The following is a 17,055-nucleotide window of genomic DNA, read 5'->3' as shown; positions in this document are numbered from 1 at the left end:
TAATCTTATCCACTGCACCACATCCTTTGATGGTCTTATATATTTCTTTACATTCATGTATCATGGCTATTAATTATATATAAAATATGTATCTTAAAGATATCTCATAGGCAAATAGAGAAAAAAAAACAGTTAATAAAATAAAATTTTAAAATTATATATATAATATCGGGTTGGTTTGATCTCGATTGGTCTTTTTAGTTAAAACCAAACCAACCTAAATATGATCGAATTTTTTTTTGTCGGTGTGCGTATGAACGAACGGATTCCACCTCTTTATAGGCTATATGCCCTGCTTGTCCCCCATACCCCTTTCAGCAAAGGTTGCCGTGGTCTCCAAGAATCTTCTTCCGACCTTTGTGGTGGTCCGTCAAGTCCTTTAGTCTAGGGTAGTCAAAATAAAGGCAGGATTCTCTCGTCTTTTATTTCTCTTTTTTCTAAGAGAGAGATATCGTCCTTCCCGTTCCTGATGAATTGAGTCCGCCATCTATTTCATAGTAATCACGAAAAGCAAGTCCTATGTGTCACAAGCAGGCACTACGAACACCAAATCAAGTCAAACCAATCACTAATCCGATTTTTTTTTCTTAATTTGATTTAATTTTAATTTATACCCCTATCTGATGCTTAAAAAAACTTTCAACAAATTCTGTGTGACAAATAAACAAATCTTATAGGATAATCTAGAAGTAATTGATAAACTAAAATCCATTTAAGTTATCTTGAAAAGTATTTAATTTCATCGGTTATAATAAAACACAATATTTTTTTTCCAGTCACATCTTACGTATTTTCAAACTTTTATTAATAAGGTTTTAAAGTTCACGTTATTCTTTATCTCTAAAGATAGTGTGTGCTAAGTGCTAACCATTCGACTGCTATTTCATCCCCGTTAGATAATAGGCATAATAAGGTCTTATAACTATAATTTCAATAATAATAACTGTAATTATAGTTCAATTTGCTATGGAAGCAGCAATTTCAATATTTCGCTTGTAAATATAAAAACAAGATAAGTGCGTACAAATGAAAGATGCATCTTGTATATTTTGTTTGCCCGTTTGTATATTTTGCTTCTGAATATATAAACAAGGTAAGTATATGGAAATTCTATAGCTATATGGAATTTTTCAAAGCTCGATTCGTATATTTCGTTTGACAATATACATATTAAATAATTTATCATAAATTCTTCATAAATCATATATAAATAGCTAGGGCAAGCATAACAAACTCTTCATTTATACAGTTAGGAATCAAAATATACAAATTCTAAATCTATATAATCAAGAAACCGAATAGCAAAATTTCATGAAACTGTAGCTACATATTAAAAACAGTTGAAACTATAGCTACATTAATTATGCTTGACATTTCACATAATTTTCCATTTAAAAAATATAGTTAATTCCGAATATAATTTTGGACAATCCTTGCCTCGTTTTTTTTTTATGAGAAACAAGAATTGCAAAGTGAGTCGAGGAGCAATGTGGTATACCCCCGTTACTAATTGAGTGCCAACACCTAACCGTGCTATCAATAAGAAGTTAAAAAGGATATAAGGCAATATAACACAACTCATAAATTAGCAATTCTTCATCATTGCTATAAGGGGAAATCTTCTATAGTTCCTCCACACTGAAAAATGGATTATAGTACAGAAAACACCAAAAACCTCAAACAAGAAAGGCATCATCAAGCATAATAAGTTACAAAATACCTTAACAAACTATACCTAAGATAAATGAAACTTAGAACATATACCTCCACATAGCTGGTCGATCTCTCGATATGAGAAGAACTCTAGATGATAAATAATCAAAAGAAGGTGAATACAAATCATCTGGTCCAATTGCTTCTCTCAGATTCTGTCCATTGTTTTGATCCAAAGTGTTTAACGACTGCAAAGCATCGTCTTTATTTGAATCGAAAACAAATAGGCCCAATCCACAAACTCCCATAACAACATTTGAGTTTCCCCAAACTTGTGTTAAAGCCGTGTAATGGGAGTGAGCATTTGATTCTGGCAATACATAGGTGTTGCAAAGCTTCTGCTTGCGCAATGAGAACTGCTGGATTTGGGAAGTGACCTGCCTTTTCACCGCGGATTTCACAGTAGTGCAGCCAAGATATAAAGAATCACCACGGGAGAAAACTGACTGAACATTTGCACCAATCTTGGGTATTTTCAGACCTATACCAGAAGGGTGACGGAAATCTAAAATGTTGATGGAATCAGAGGTGCAAAACACACCATCATTTCCTTCAACTTCAGAAGAACTAGCCCTGCATCAAAATATGAAGGTTTAAACTTTTGATAGAGATGAAAATGATCTGCTATAAGCTGAACTATAATGAGAACTTCGTTAACCATGCTATCTTTTCATACTATTAGGTCGTAGTATTTCTCAAGGAGTTTCTAGTCCTTCAGTGTCTGTTATTACCTGTTGTTATCTTGCATGGTATTTTTTGTAGTTATGCTTCCTTTTCTCAGAACACTTTAACGTGCTCTCTACTATAGACTACAGTATTACGCCATGATTTCTTCTATTGTTACTTCTTTTTTTCCTACTAGCTTTTACTTTTTTAGTTGAGCCGAGGATCTATTGGAAACAACCTCTCTACCTTACACTCTACCCTCCCAGACCCCACTTATGAGATTACACTAGGTATGTTGTTGATATTGATAAAACAACATACAGAAAACTCTTTGAGCCAATCATGTAAACCAGTGACCACAGAGACCTGCTAGGTATAAAAGAATCTTCATATAACTACGGCAGAAAACTGCTCCAAATTAGAAGGCTAGAATTGTACTTCTTGGAGACACTTAATAGCTCTCTACCCAAACCTAGGGTCTAAAAACTTGTTTTGCTATAACTTTCCCTTGAACCTTTATAGAGTTAACTTGTTTTTGGAAAATATCAAGTGTTACCAACATCAACATACAAATCTTTTATCTTTTTTTTTTACAGCTCCCAACCATATTTAATCACCAATAAGCAATATGTTCAGTATAGAAAAACATATGTTCAACAAGAAGCATATCCAAGGTACGGAAGAAACTAATTAGAGGCATGAGAGGGAAAGTAATTGTCATATCCAATTTATTGCAAGGATATTAGGTGAACTAGATCAGTTTTACCTCTGTCGAACTCCTCCACCCAGCTCAGCATCTGTGTTATTTACATGGAAAGCAGAAATTTGTCGACCAGAGGATGATATAGAAAGCAGTGCTTGAGGACTTATGGAATTGACATCCCATAAAGAAAGACCCTCTGTCTCAGCTATCACTATTTTTCCTCTGCTTCTCCATTGCAAAGGACTTGAGTAATCCATAGACAACATTGGTCTCTGTAAATCCCATTTCAGGACCTGTTCTCCATCACGGATATCATAAGTTCTGACCATCCTTTGGCAACTAGCACCTGATACGATGAGTGGTCCACAAGGTTTGTACCACCATTGCTGATTTTGAGGCGCCATAATTGATGATAGAGTATTTCTCCTATACATTGGATTATTAGGTAATGGAGCAAGGGCTGCTCTTGTGTTACTAAATCCATCATCAACATGAAAGGCTCGTACATCTTTTGTGTAGAAGTCCCAGGAACAAAAACCTGAATCCATGGAATTTCCCGCAGATGCTGCCACCACATATCTCCCTGAGGAACCATCTACACCAGGAGCACGGATTATCCAACAATCTCTCCACATATTTGACGAGACTCCAACTGGAGGTTTGTACTCAGCTTTCTCCTAAAATGATAACAAATATAAGGAACTATTCTTAGAAGCTGACGAATTAGCTTAAATATTGGATATCATAGCCTTCCAAACTTCATCTAAAGCTTAACGGACCAGAAGATCATTAAAGTCACATATTAACACTCATGCCATAACAGGAGACAACAACAACATACCCCTACCTTCTAGAGATATAGAGGAGGTTCCCAATAGTCCCTTGGTTTTTCTTAAAAACATTTGGAGGCAGTTTGAAAAAGGAAATACATAAATGTAGCAGTAACAACAATGAAACAGTGTGAGATGGAAAACAGTACACAACATACAATGAAACAGTGTGAGATGGAAAACAGTACACAACATACAATAAAATAGTGTGGGACGGAAAAGAGTACACAACATACAATAAAATAGTGTGAGACGGAAAAGAGTACACAACATACACAAGAAAAAACAGTAACAACAACAAACAATGCATTAACCGAAGCACAAATAAATAGGAGATAAAAGTCATGCTTGGGTTCATTTGACATCTTAATATTTAGAGGGAAGTAGAGCTAAGCAGATAATACCTCGCAATGCACAATATCATAGAAAGAGCAAGAACTGTCATCATGTGTAAGGAGAACAGATTCTCCCTCAGAGACAAACCACCCTCCAGTAGATGTCTTACGGCCAATCTCATTGAGTTCACATATAGAACTATCTTCTGTCTCTTCCTCCATCAACATTTCTTGTTTATTCTCTTGAGCATCAAAACTTTCAAGCCTCTCATCACTTGCCAGGAGATGATCAACAATTTCTTTTCCTTTGAACAGTTCTGAAGAAGAATTTTGGTTTTGTGAACTTACTGCATCATCCACATCTTGAACATTGGAGATCTGTAAACAAGCATCCTCACACCTAGTAGTAACTTTAGACTGCTCCTTGCTAAGAGAAGCCAAGAACTCCACAGCAATAGGATTCTCATCAATAGGACTAACATAATTCTTCTCAGGCTTCACTTCAATAGTTGATTCAGCAGATCCAAGTTCCTCATTTTTGGTACAGCTCATAAGTGTCTTCAGAGATGTCCTGTCTCGCAGCAATTTATGATGAGGGAACAACCTCGCCTCTAATTCCTCTACATTTAATCCCTTCACAGAGATTTTCCCATTATCCTCAGGTTTTGTTTCCTTCTCATCAATAATCATGTCCTCACTTCTAATGCTACCCAGCAAACCAATTTCTCTATCCCCATCCACTATATTACACATCGCCTTCTCAATCCCACATATCTTCTCATCAACATTCAAACTCTCATTTTTACTGCTACTCGTCAAACCTATTTTTTCATCCCCATCAACTACATTACCCATCGCCTTCTCAATCCCGGATATCTTCTCTTGGATATCAGAAATTATCAACTTAGAAGAATCAGGATTATTCATATCCAACATCTCCTTAGTCCTCTTAATATCAGTTGCAATCCTCTTCACTTTCCCTTCCAAGAATGCAAGCTTCTCGTGCAGCTTACTTGGGTACTTATTCACACTTGAACCAACCTTCCCTTGTTCATTTTCACATTTCTCTTTCGACACTCCAGAAAAACTATTCGATTTGGTCAGCGATCTCGGATCTTTCACAGTAGGCTCAACAACATTCCCACTTTTATCAACCAAAGATTTCAACTTTACTGAACTTGAGCTTGAGATAAGCTCTTCTCTATCACAAAATTTAGAATTTTTACCTTCAGATATCTTAATTTTCTCAGATTTTACATCAAATTTTCCCAAAAGTTCACGACTTTTCTCCATTTCCGTCAAAACCCTATTCCCATTTTCACTCAATTTGTCATTCACACCTCGAGAATTCCCTGAAACCCTAGAGACCCTAGATGTTTTGCGAATATCCGACAAGGCCTTAGAAAACTCAGATGGACTAGAACTCCTACCTCTGGGCACAGACGTTGACCACCTCGCACGTGGCTCGGCACGTGCCTCTCCACCTTCAGCTCCGGTTGCCGTCGCCGTCCCTGATGCCGCCTTGTCAATTCTCGGCATGGCACGAAGTACCGGTTTCTGATTTGTCGACGCCGTTGCAGCCCGAACACGCGATGTGGGTCTCGGATTTTCTTTTCCGGTGGACCGCCTGAGACTCTCCCCGCTGATGGAATTAACAGAAGACGATTTGTTGGAAAGTGGGGTTAGGGATTTGGAAGGTCTAGCGGCGGCGGCGGTGGTGGTGGATGGCGGCGCGTTGATCTTGGCTCCGGCGCCGCCACGGTCCTTTAGCCGGCGAAGTGGTGCTGCCGTCGACATTTTTGTATTTTTTAAGGTTTTTTTTGGAGAAAAAAAAGTGAAAACTGAAAAGGTTTTTGAGGTATTTGCTTGAATTGAAAAGATTAGAGATGAAAGATTGAGCGGGAAAATGATATGTTTTCGGAATATTTTTCAAAAAAATTTGAGATTCCAAAATTCAAATTTGAGTGTTTGGATATACTTTGGAGTTTTGTTTTTTCTGAAACCCCAAGAAAAGAATATGTAGTCGCGTTAAATAGTCGAGCTAGAAATAAAATTTACGTATATTTTATCTTTTTACTTTTTCAAGATCTCAGCTGCTGAATTGCTGTTGTTGAAATATGATTTACAAGTTGTGTTTTGAAATGTGATGTTTTAGTCGGATTTTTGAAATGATTGTCATATGTCATTTTTTTATGAGAATTTCGTGAAATCAAGCTAGAATTATTTTTATAATAGTTAGAACAAAGCAAAAAGAATTTGAATATACAATTCGTACATAAATATGTAATTTAATTTGTTTTTAAAAATGTATTTACGTAAATATTACTATAATTTATTTATAAAATTAAATAAATAAACATATATACCTTATCTAATATTATAATATAATAGTTTATGTCCTATGTATATTATGACACGTGTATGGACGAGAGAATATGATTTATAAATGTGCCATTGACAGCATCTACACGTCTCATAGTGTCCCACATTGCTAACCCACTATAACTAATCATAAGGAACCTTTGGTTTTCGATTTCTCATTCCTTAATCAAAAGTTTTGATTCGAGTTTTTAAATATGTAATAGTCTTTTATTTTTTATTAGAGATTTCAATTTGAGTTTCTTTATTATAGAGGTTTTACAATTTTTAATATGTATTTTTTGAATTTAATCGTTTTAAATATGAATATGAGACCGAATAAAAGAAAAGGGAAAGAAGGAAATGGGTCCCTTAGCTTTTTTATTCAACACAAAACTAGAAAAATGTAGACTTGTTACTACAACTACCACCAATCAAATTCCACAAAAGATCGATCCTTTTTTCTGAAATTCAAGCTCAACCATGGCTTCTCTACTTCATTCTAGACTTCCCCTTTCTCACAATCATTCTTTATCAAATTCTTGCCAATCTTTCCCATGTCATCTCCCAGGAAGAAGCAAGAGAAGTACTCAAAGATTATTAGAGGAAAGGAGCTATGACAGCAAGAGAAGTTTAGTTTGCCAGTCGGGTATTGATGAAGTCACTTTTATTGAGCCACCTGGTAGTAAAGAAGCTAAAGCTGAGCTTATTGGGTCTCTCAAACTCAAGTTATTGGTACTTGAAAATCTAATCTTTTTGATCCCCTTTTGTTAGTTTCTTGAATTTATCTGTTTGTTGTTGCTTCCCTATATGTTGTCATTGATGGGTGTATGTTTGGTTTTATATCTTGATTGTTGGTCATTGTCTTATGGAAAATTCACTATCTTGTGGTACGTGAGTAGTAAAGAAGCTAAAGTTGAGCTTATTGGGTCTCTCAAACTCAAGTTATTGGTACTTAAAATCTTATCTTTTTGATCCCCTTTTGTTATTTTCTTGAATTTATCTGTTTGTTGTTGCTTCCCTATATGTTGTCATTGATGGGTGTATGTTTGGTTTTATATCTTGATTGTTGGTCATTGTCTTACGGAAAATTCACTATCTTGTGGTACGTGAGTAGTAAAGAAGCTAAAGTTGAGCTTATTGGGTCTCTCAAACTCAAGTTTTTGGTGCTTAAAAAATCTAATCTTTTAGACCCCCTTTTGTTATTTTCTTGAATTTGTCTGTTTGTTGTTGCTTCCCTATGCAGTTGTTTATGTTGTTTTTGATGGGTGTGTCTTGGATTCTTTATCTTGATTTATGGTCATTGTGTTATGGAAATTTCACTATCTTGTGGCACATAGGTAGTAAGAAGCTGAAATGGAGCTTGGTGGGTGTCTGAAACTCAAGCTATTGACACTTAAAGCTCTAATCTTTTTGACCTCCTATTGTTATTTTCTTGAATTTATCTGTTTGTTGTTGCTTCCTATGTCGTTATTTGTGTTGCCTTTGATGGGTGTGTCTTGGATTCTTTATCTTGATTGTTGGTTATTGTGTTACGGAAGTTTCACTATCCTGTGACACATAGGTAGTAAAGAAGCTAAAGTCGAACTTATTGGGTGTCTCAAACTCAAGTTATTGGTACTTAAAAATCTAATCTTTTTGACCCCTTTTCTAATTTTCTTGAATTAATCTGTTTGTTCTTACTTATCTTTGCAATTATTTATGTTTCCTTTGATGGGTGTGTCTTGGATTCTTTGTCTTGATTGTTGGTCATTGTCTTATGGAAATTCCACTATCTTGTGGTACATAGGCTAGCCTAGACTTTAATCCTGTTTGCTCTATTCATCCCCTTGGAGTCAATTTCAATATCCTTTCCCTCTTAGTCACTTCCGTTGAGCCACCTGGTAGTAAAGAAGCTAAAGTTGAGCTTTTTGGATGTCTGAAACTCAAGTTATTAGTACTTAAAGCTCTAATAATTTTATTCCTTTTCCTTGAATTAATCTTCTTGTTCTAACCTCCCTATGCAGTTATTTATGTTGCCGTTGATGGATGTGTCTTGGATTCTTTGTCTTGATTATTGGTAATAGTCTTATGGAAATTCCACTATCTTGTGGTAGATAGGCTAGCCTAGACTTTAATTTATTTGCTCTATTGGTCCCCTTCTAGTCAATTTCATTTCCCTTTTCGTGTAAACATTGATTTCCTTGCTCAAAACTCCGTCCATGTGAGCTTGTTAATACATAGCCAACTCCAAACTAGAGCTGAGTAAGATTGTGGTAGGTTGAAAGTCAACAAAGAAAAGTCAAATTAAGATGAATCCTCTCGAAACTTGATTAGACGGGAATGGATACAAAGCTGACTCAACTAGTTTGTTGTTGGAGTAGTTGGATTGAATTGATTCTTGGCTTTGTTTCTGGTTTCTCTTTTGGGCTTTCTATCATGCAAGTACATTGTTATCCAAGTGATACTGAACTTGTTTGTTACCACCTAAACAGCTCAAGTCACTGAGGAATTAAGTGTGATCTGATGAGGTAAATGACAGATTAAGGCAAAATCTACCTCTGCTCCTATCTTCTAAAGTGCTACATAAATGTTGAAACTTGAAATTTAGATTGTGATTCAGAATTTAGTATTTGAGTACGAGGGGGGTATCATAATATAGTCTAACTCCCTTCTGTAACCTTTTCGTAATCGATTTTGGCTTCTTTAATGGTCAATGACCATGTTTCTCCATTCAAATTCTCCTAGACACCCTTGCGGCAAAAGAGATTACTACTTGTCCCAGCATTTTATACCATTGAAGGATACTCAACTGAGAGACTAATGAAGATCAGATATTGCTGTTAATGTTGGAATATATATTTTCCTAAAATATTCAGTTCTTGGATTCGCTCTGACTACAGAAATCACCGTTAGAGTGGCAATGTCTAAGGACAAAAAAAAAATGAATACTCTCCTGCTTCAATTGCCAATTAACTTGCTTTACATGCTTAGAATCTTATGGTTTTGCACATCTAAGTGCAACAGAATGGTTGTTGATCTGGAGGGGAAGATGTATGCAACTGATGTTGCTGTCACCATGAGCTTATGCCTATCTCCTTCTTGGCTAGGTCCAATATTTGGCAGAACCATTAATATTTAATCATCGTTAAGTATAATTGTCAGTGGAAGAGGTTGCGAATATTTCCCCGTCTCCTCTTACTGTTCTAAGTTTTTTTCTCTTTTTCCCTGGAATTTAATCTTGGTTTTTTTAATTTCTTCATACAATGACATATCCTTATCAATCATCTGCCGTTAAAGCTATAGAGACATGTGCACTCCTTTGTTATGTATTATATTGATTATAGCAAGTTAGGAGGTTCCTCTTGACAAATGTGTTGATCACTTGCAGAGTGCTGTTTCTGGGCTAAACAGAGGTCTTGCTGCAAGTGAAGATGATCTAAAGAAGGCGGATGAGGCTGCCAAGGAGCTAGAATCTTGCGCAGGAGCTGTAGATCTCGCAGCTGATCTTGATAAACTACAAGGGAGGTGGAAATTGATATACAGCAGTGCATTCTCATCTCGTACTCTTGGTGGAAGTCGTCCTGGACCCCCCACTGGAAGACTTCTTCCCATCACTCTTGGTCAGGTAAGCTAAAAGTACTCATTTAATTCTGTAAGAGCTGGCCACTTCCCGTCCTCTGTTACGAACATGCTTACAGTGGTTAACCATGAGTTAAAGAGAACACAGAGTGGTTGGTCGGACATCTATTATGATTACCATAGACATGTTATGAAGAGAACAAAGACAGTTTGTAATCATATTAGAGGAGAATCTAGGATTTAAGTGACTTTGGAGTACCGTTGCACCCACTACGTCATTGTGATGAAGTCAGAGTTGGTATAAATATATACTTCAAAGAATTTTCAACTCTCCCTCCCTCTGTGACTGGTTGCACCGGCAGCTGCTACCTTCAACGTAAATCAACCCTTGATTATATCCAGGTTAAGAAGTTGCATTCTTAAAGTCCTATCCTAGATTTGTTGTGGAACATCTTTCCATGGTTTTGCCTTGCAGTTATAAGGATCAATATGTACATTTCTTTAGCTTGCTGCAGAACAATGTTGAGCGTTCTAATTCACTACTATATATCAAGCTTATATATTATTGATACACGGTAGCATAATCGACTGATTTGGTTTGATCAGGTATTTCAAAGAATCGATGTACTGAGCAAAGATTTTGACAACATAGTGGAGCTTGAATTAGGTGCTCCGTGGCCTTTCCCGCCTGTTGAAGCAACTGCCACTTTAGCCCACAAATTTGAACTTATAGGTTGGTTCTGTGTATTCTCACATCTCTTGGACCAATTGGTATGATTGCTTCTCTTTTTGCAGTACAAAAGTTCTGAAGTTTTCGTATCTCACATCATGTTTATACATTTCCACAAATAGGATCATCTACGATTAAGATTATATTCGAGAAAACTACAGTGAAGACAACTGGAAATTTATCACAGCTGCCACCATTAGAAGTGCCTCGCATACCAGATCAGTTCAGGCCACCATCAAATACAGGAAGTGGTGATTTTGAAGTTACCTACATCGATTCTGATACACGAGTAACAAGGGGAGACAGAGGAGAGCTTAGAGTTTTCGTTATCTCATAAGTTAAGCTGCAATGAATATAGTTTTCCTACAATGTTTTGTTGCTACAATATCATGTAACAACATATCAAATGTGTAGATATGCTCAACATTATTCTGCTGGTCACAAGCTAGCAAATTTGTAATGCTACTGCAAATTCAAATCTGTATACAGTAAATTTGACATGTGATGGAGTTATGCAGTGAGATTTCAAAAATACATGAGGTAAGTTAAGGTCTACGTACACGTGGGATTATATTGAGTATTGTTGTTATATCACTTATATGAGGTAAGGAACAACAAAGAAAATACTTATATTCAAAGTCACCGTTGACTCTATTTATTATTATGACAAATTAGTATATCGTGATGTCAACTTGAGATCTTATTTTAGTTCGATATGTCTATTTATGAGACACACTATGTATACATAGTTCGAGTCGAAAGCAGTAACAAAGTAAATGCTACTCCCCACAACTTTAGAACTCCAAGACTCAAACTAGTTTATTAACACTTTTTAAACTTATCAACATAACTAGTAGTACTTAACTCAAAATCCTCAAGTTAGTCAACACCAATTTATGGCTTTTCAGTTATAGCACTCAAAAGTACTTTTTAGTACTTATATATTCTTATCAATAACTTTCGATAAGCTACTCCCTCTGTCTCAATTTATGTGACGCTTTTCTTTTTAGTAAATTCCAAAAAAAATGATACATTTTTATATTAAGTAACAATTTAACTATAAAATATCTATTTTATCCTTAACGAAATGATTTACAGCCACATAATTTTCTATCATTCATTTTGGATCACAAGTTTTAAAAGTCTTTCTTTCTTTCTTAAATTATGTGCAGAGTCAAAATACCTCACAGAAATTTAGACGGAGTGAGTAATTCAAAACAACTGGATGAAATTGTCCCTATATAAAAGTCGATCAGTAGTCAATTTTCATTTCTTGATCGTCTGATCATTTGATCTTCTCATTTCAACTCGCCTTTGAATTATCATTCATGTTGAATAAACCAACAAAAAGATTCGGTTTTAGCTAAAACTATAAGATTTTTATTTCTTACTTGTAACTAAGTGAAAACGACGAAAGTACAATAATTAACATAAAATTTTAGATACAGAATCTTTTAGCTCTTTTAAGTTTTAAATGTTTATTTAATATTAGACTCTTTAAATGTTTATTTATTACTTATTTTCAAATATTTATTTATGCAAAAGGTTAAAATGGTAAAAAGACAAAGCTAGTTTCAAAACAAAAAATTGAAACTAGCCGTTACCAATTTAAACGTTTAAACTTTTTATTTTTTGAACTTTCAAAAACAAAAACATCCAAAAATACAGTCCATTTTTTTTTTCATTTCACTCTCAATTCTGAAGAACCCATTTCTGTCTTCTCCAATTTTCCATTTTTAGCTGAAAAAAGGAATCAAATCAGTGACAGAACAAAAACCCCATTTCAAAGATTCAATCTTGGTCTGTAAAATCTTGAAATTTTCTTGAAAAATTTGATCAGTGATTAGAAAAAACGAAGCCCCATTTGTAATCTTTCAATGGCTCCTACACCATCATCAAAGAATCATACAACTCCAACTCCGTCATCGAAATTGCACCAGACCCATGTAAATTCAAGAACCCCACAGTCGAAGCATCGTCTCAATTTCAACTCAGCAAAACCCTCACCAAACCCTAATTCTACAGCAATGAAAGAAGGGGGTACACCTCCCGAGCACCCGGTAGAGGTTATTGGTAGGATTCGTGATTACCCGGATAAGAAGGAGAAATCTTTATCAGCGTTGCAAGTGAATTCTGACTGTAGGTCCTTACGTGTTAGGACTGATATAGGGTATAGGGATTTTACTCTTGATGGTGTTTCGTTGTCCGAAGAAGAAGATCTTGATGAGTTTTATAAGAAATTTGTTGAGTCAAGAATTGATGGGGTGAAATTAGGGGATAAATGTACTATAATGATGTATGGACCAACTGGTGCTGGTAAGAGTCATACTATGTTTGGGAGTGTTAAGCAGCCTGGTATTGTGTATAGGTCATTGAAGGATATATTGGGTGATGGAAATGAAGAAAGTGATGAAAATAGTGAGAAGAAGGTTGGTGTTGGCACATTTGTTCATGTTACTGTGTTGGAGATTTATAATGAGGAAATTTATGATTTGTTATCGACGACTAATGGTGGTGGAGGATTTGCTTTTGGTTGGTCCAAGGCCTGTGCTTCCAAGGTACAATTAGTTCTTTGATGCACTAGTAATGTTTCATACAGAATAGTAGTAGTAGTCTCTTATCTGATATTTTGTCCATTTCTTGTTTTTCGATTGATATGTTTCTCGAGATTTTAGTACAACATGTTTAGTTCTGTATCATTGATTCTGCAATTTCACTGAATAAAACCTTGTCATTATAGTTGTAATTTGTATCAAGCAAAATACTTATACTGCTCCAGTTTCTAAATGTGCTAGCTGATGACTTGAATTTGTAGCAGCTATAGGCTAAGGCTTTTATTGTTTAAGTTTCCTGTCGAATAGCAATTTCAGTTGACTTTCGATAGCCATTAAAGATGATGTGCTTTTTAATTCAAGTGACATTTGCTCAATGTAATTTCAGTATTTACACATGCCACTCCGTGCATGACATGAACGGATAACACTAGTATTGTTCGGTAGAGATTATGGAAACGAGAACCTACATGAGGTTATAGAAGGATAAGTATCTGTACACCAAATGTCAATGATCCATTCGGTATATATATGGCTATGGAAGGATGAGTATTTTTCAGTAGAGAAAATCGGATCTTCTTTATCATAAACGGTTGACCCTGCATGGCTAACAGATGTTAATAGTTAGAAATTAGTACCAAAGTCTGTTAAAAAAAAAAGATTGTTCTTTACTGATTTTTATGTGTCTGTACAATGTTGGTCCTGTCTTTTACCTTGCAGGTGAAGCTGGAAGTTATAGGTAAAAAGGCCAAAAATGCAACTTTTATTTCGGGGACTGAAGCTATAAAGATATCGAAAGAGATCCAAAAAGTAGAGAAGAGAAGAATAGTAAAGAGTACTCTGTGTAACGAGAGGAGCTCTCGGAGCCACTGCATGGTATATGTTTAATCACTTTTTCATGGAAATAAGTTCATTCAATTTCTAGTTTCGGTAATGCATATTTGTCTTCAATTGCAGATAATCCTTGACGTTCCAACAGTGGGAGGGCGATTAATGCTTGTGGATATGGCCGGTTCTGAGAATATTGAACAAGCTGGTCAAACTGGTTTGGAAGCGAAAATGCAGGTAAGAGTTCTGGATTCACGTGGCTCACTTGTATTAAGTTTATCTGATTTCCTTTTGAAGTTACTCAAATGTATGACCATCTATATGATATGATTGTGTCTTACTGTGGTACCTTGATAATTAAATCTCGCAGACTGCAAAAATCAACCAGGGAAACATTGCATTGAAGAGGGTTGTTGAGTCCATTGCTAATGGTGATTCTCATGTGCCATTTCGTGATAGCAAGTTAACCATGCTATTACAGGTAAGTTTGCATGTGCTGGTGATCTATGTTGCTTTGGACTCTTCATAAATGTCAATAGGTGCCTGTCGGGTTCTCTAAAAGTGGTGTATTTTTGGAGGATCCGTGCGGGTGTGGCATCAAAAGTGAAGAGTCCGCGCAACTTATCCGGTTATAGTATGGCAGCTGATTGCTTTGGAAGTGTTCATTGACTGTGATAGTTGTTTCAACTGTTTTGTTTAGGACTCTTTCGAGGATGACAAGTCCAAAATTCTTATGATACTATGTGCAAGTCCAGATCCTAAAGAGCTCCACAAGACTATCTCCACTCTGGAATATGGTGCCAAAGCAAAGTGCATTGTCCGTGGTCCTCATACGCCATTGAAGGAGAAAGGTACAGAGGATTCTTCATCGACAGTTATCTTGGGATCAAGGATTGCCGTTATGGATCAGTTCATCTACAAGCTTCAGATGGAGAACAAGCTGAAAGAGAAAGAGCGTAATGAAGCTCAGAAAGAGCTTATGAAGAAAGAAGAAGAAATGGCTACACTAAGGGCCAAACTGGAGTTAGTACAAGGAAAGGGAACGGAATTAACCGAGGAGCAGATCAATCTTAAAGTAAATGAGAGAACTCAGATGTTGAAAAATGAGTTAGAAAAGAAGATACAAGAATGTCAGAAAATGGCAAATGAAATTGTTGAAATGGAGAGGAGGAAGATGGAAGAAAGAATGTTCCAGCAGCAACAAGAATTTGAAACGCTCCGGAGGCGCTTGGAGGATATGGAAGCTGAGCTTCACCGCTCTAGGGCTGAAAGTGGATCAATGGAGGAAAATACTTTCGCGAAAAGGCTGCAAGGAATTTACTCTGAAGATGCAGGAATGGTGAAGTCTATGGATTTGGACAGATCAATTGATATGGATGCTGGAAAGCGGGATGTACTAGTCTATAAGCCTGAAGGTAATACTTTCCAAGCAATCTCGGGTTATCCTAACATAAGCAATTTAGGAGAAGTTGAAGATCCACTTTTCCCCAATAAAAGTAGCTTGAGCACTGTATTTGAAGAGGATGAAGAAGGTGATGATGAAGGAGATACAGAGAATCTCCCGGTCGATGAGGAGGTGCAGAAGGAGGTCATTGAGGAAAAAACAATATATTCTGGTCTGCTTGATCATGATATGAGTTGTTTGAGAACAGATCCTGATCATTTCAGTGATTTATTGAAGGACAGTGATGTTTGTATGGGTGCAGCCCCTTCTAGGCAAGCGCTTATTCAGAACATTTTCACACTCTGTGGCAATTATAGAGAGCTTTCTCAGCATAGTGTAAGCCCAGTGCCTGCACAGAAGAATTTGGAAGATATTGATTCTTCTGTACCTATAGTTAAGACAATTGGAGAGGATTATGCATCTGCGTTTGCAGCAGAAGGTTTGTCCAATGATCTTTTGCCATTATGCAATCCCGAGACCATAAAAAAGTCACCAGTTAATCAGACAAGAATGTTCAAGAGCTCTTGTGACAAAGAAAATGATTCAAAGGAGAACTTCAACCCTACTTGTGGCAATCTTGAAGTCCACGTGAAATGGGAAGCTGCATCAAAAGAGAATCCTAGTGTAGCAACCACAGTAAAGGTTGGCAAAGATTCATCCTTAGCTGATCTGCGCAAACAGATTGAGCTACACCTCGGTGCTGACAGTCCATTCACTTTCCTTACAATAGGGGTATGTTTTTATACTTAACTGGCTTAAGAAAAATGTTTTTACTCACTTCATTTGTTATGACAGTTATTTGATATGAAACTGTTAATTTTTCTGTAATTAGGATCCATCTGGTGCCCCGATGCCTAAAGAACAGGAGGTAGTCACATCAGTGAGTAAGCTTCCAAAATGCAACAACTTCTCACGTGGTCACTTAGCTTACTTACGCCCAGTGAAGGGAACACAACGGTTCAATCACTTGCCATTTACTCCACTGGAAAATATGCTTCCATTAACTCCAAAGTCACATATCAAAGAAGTAGGTACTGGACTTTCTCCCAAAATAGGAGAACATCTGAGTAGAACACCTTTTGTAACTGTCAAAAGATATCTAAATGAGTTTTAGTTGATATGCGCGTATGAATTTGTGTGAATCATGTATGTAATCACGCGACCATTATGATATTTTTGCTCTTGAGTACATCACATATGTACTCATATTGGATGATTGATTTACTTTGTCACATGTTTTCAAATACTTGGATTTCATGTCTTAATTCATACCTCTATTCTTTTAATTTCTTTCTGGTGGCACTCCAAGAGGAGGGGGGAAATGGAGAAAGGAAT

At 36.2% G+C, this 17,055-nt stretch overlaps 3 protein-coding genes across 4 annotated transcripts; 2 read left to right on the top strand and 1 right to left on the bottom strand.

Annotated features, from left to right (window-relative positions):
* Nucleotides 1–1,557: 1,557 nt before the first annotated feature.
* On the bottom strand, nucleotides 1,558–6,233 carry LOC107031700 (KIN14B-interacting protein At4g14310). The gene is made up of 3 exons (XM_015233150.2): nucleotides 4,317–6,233; nucleotides 3,146–3,759; nucleotides 1,558–2,286 (listed from the first exon to the last, which is right to left on the bottom strand). Exons 1-3 carry the CDS (start codon nucleotides 6,042–6,044, stop codon nucleotides 1,752–1,754), a joined length of 2,877 nt encoding a protein of 958 aa, XP_015088636.1. The 5' UTR covers nucleotides 6,045–6,233; the 3' UTR covers nucleotides 1,558–1,751.
* A 753-nt stretch (nucleotides 6,234–6,986) lies between these two features.
* Nucleotides 6,987–11,451, top strand: LOC107031525 (plastid-lipid-associated protein 6, chloroplastic). Of its 2 annotated transcripts, none has more exons than XM_015232936.2 (4): nucleotides 6,987–7,340; nucleotides 9,976–10,212; nucleotides 10,773–10,899; nucleotides 11,019–11,430. In XM_015232936.2, the coding sequence occupies exons 1-4, from the start codon at nucleotides 7,089–7,091 to the stop codon at nucleotides 11,231–11,233; spliced, it is 831 nt and encodes a 276-aa protein (XP_015088422.1). In that variant the 5' UTR covers nucleotides 6,987–7,088; the 3' UTR covers nucleotides 11,234–11,430. The 2 variants fall into 2 exon arrangements, with proteins under 2 accessions (XP_015088422.1, XP_015088423.1); XM_015232937.1 differs by lacking the exon at nucleotides 6,987–7,340 and adding an exon at nucleotides 7,413–7,556 and having other exon boundaries at nucleotides 11,019–11,451.
* A 1,322-nt stretch (nucleotides 11,452–12,773) lies between these two features.
* LOC107029458 (kinesin-like protein KIN-10A) lies at nucleotides 12,774–16,964 on the top strand. The gene is made up of 6 exons (XM_015230875.2): nucleotides 12,774–13,454; nucleotides 14,169–14,324; nucleotides 14,406–14,513; nucleotides 14,647–14,757; nucleotides 14,977–16,452; nucleotides 16,553–16,964. Exons 1-6 carry the CDS (start codon nucleotides 12,774–12,776, stop codon nucleotides 16,832–16,834), a joined length of 2,814 nt encoding a protein of 937 aa, XP_015086361.1. The 3' UTR covers nucleotides 16,835–16,964.
* Nucleotides 16,965–17,055: the final 91 nt, after the last annotated feature.

Source organism: Solanum pennellii, chromosome 9 (assembly GCF_001406875.1).
Source record: "Solanum pennellii chromosome 9, SPENNV200".
Lineage (NCBI taxonomy): Eukaryota > Viridiplantae > Streptophyta > Magnoliopsida > Solanales > Solanaceae > Solanum > Solanum pennellii.
Note: the sequence above shows the minus strand (reverse complement) of the source record. Positions and strands in the feature narration are given on the sequence as shown.

What these genes read in the sequence shown, in the direction of transcription:
- LOC107031700 (XM_015233150.2), bottom strand. Translation starts at nt 6,044, where the DNA reads ATGTCGACGGCAGCACCACTTCGCCGGCTAAAGGACCGTGGCGGCGCC. An exon ending in ATGATATTGTGCATTGCGAG is followed by an intron (nt 3,760 to 4,316) that starts GTATTATCTGCT and finishes TTATCATTTTAG; the next exon opens with GAGAAAGCTGAGTACAAACC. An exon ending in GGTGGAGGAGTTCGACAGAG is followed by an intron (nt 2,287 to 3,145) that starts GTAAAACTGATC and finishes ATTTTGATGCAG; the next exon opens with GGCTAGTTCTTCTGAAGTTG.
- LOC107029458 (XM_015230875.2), top strand. Translation starts at nt 12,774, where the DNA reads ATGGCTCCTACACCATCATCAAAGAATCATACAACTCCAACTCCGTCA. An exon ending in AGTTAACCATGCTATTACAG is followed by an intron (nt 14,758 to 14,976) that starts GTAAGTTTGCAT and finishes TGTTTTGTTTAG; the next exon opens with GACTCTTTCGAGGATGACAA. An exon ending in TCACTTTCCTTACAATAGGG is followed by an intron (nt 16,453 to 16,552) that starts GTATGTTTTTAT and finishes TTCTGTAATTAG; the next exon opens with GATCCATCTGGTGCCCCGAT.
- LOC107031525 (XM_015232936.2), top strand. Translation starts at nt 7,089, where the DNA reads ATGGCTTCTCTACTTCATTCTAGACTTCCCCTTTCTCACAATCATTCT. An exon ending in CTCTCAAACTCAAGTTATTG is followed by an intron (nt 7,341 to 9,975) that starts GTACTTGAAAAT and finishes GATCACTTGCAG; the next exon opens with AGTGCTGTTTCTGGGCTAAA. An exon ending in TTCCCATCACTCTTGGTCAG is followed by an intron (nt 10,213 to 10,772) that starts GTAAGCTAAAAG and finishes TGGTTTGATCAG; the next exon opens with GTATTTCAAAGAATCGATGT.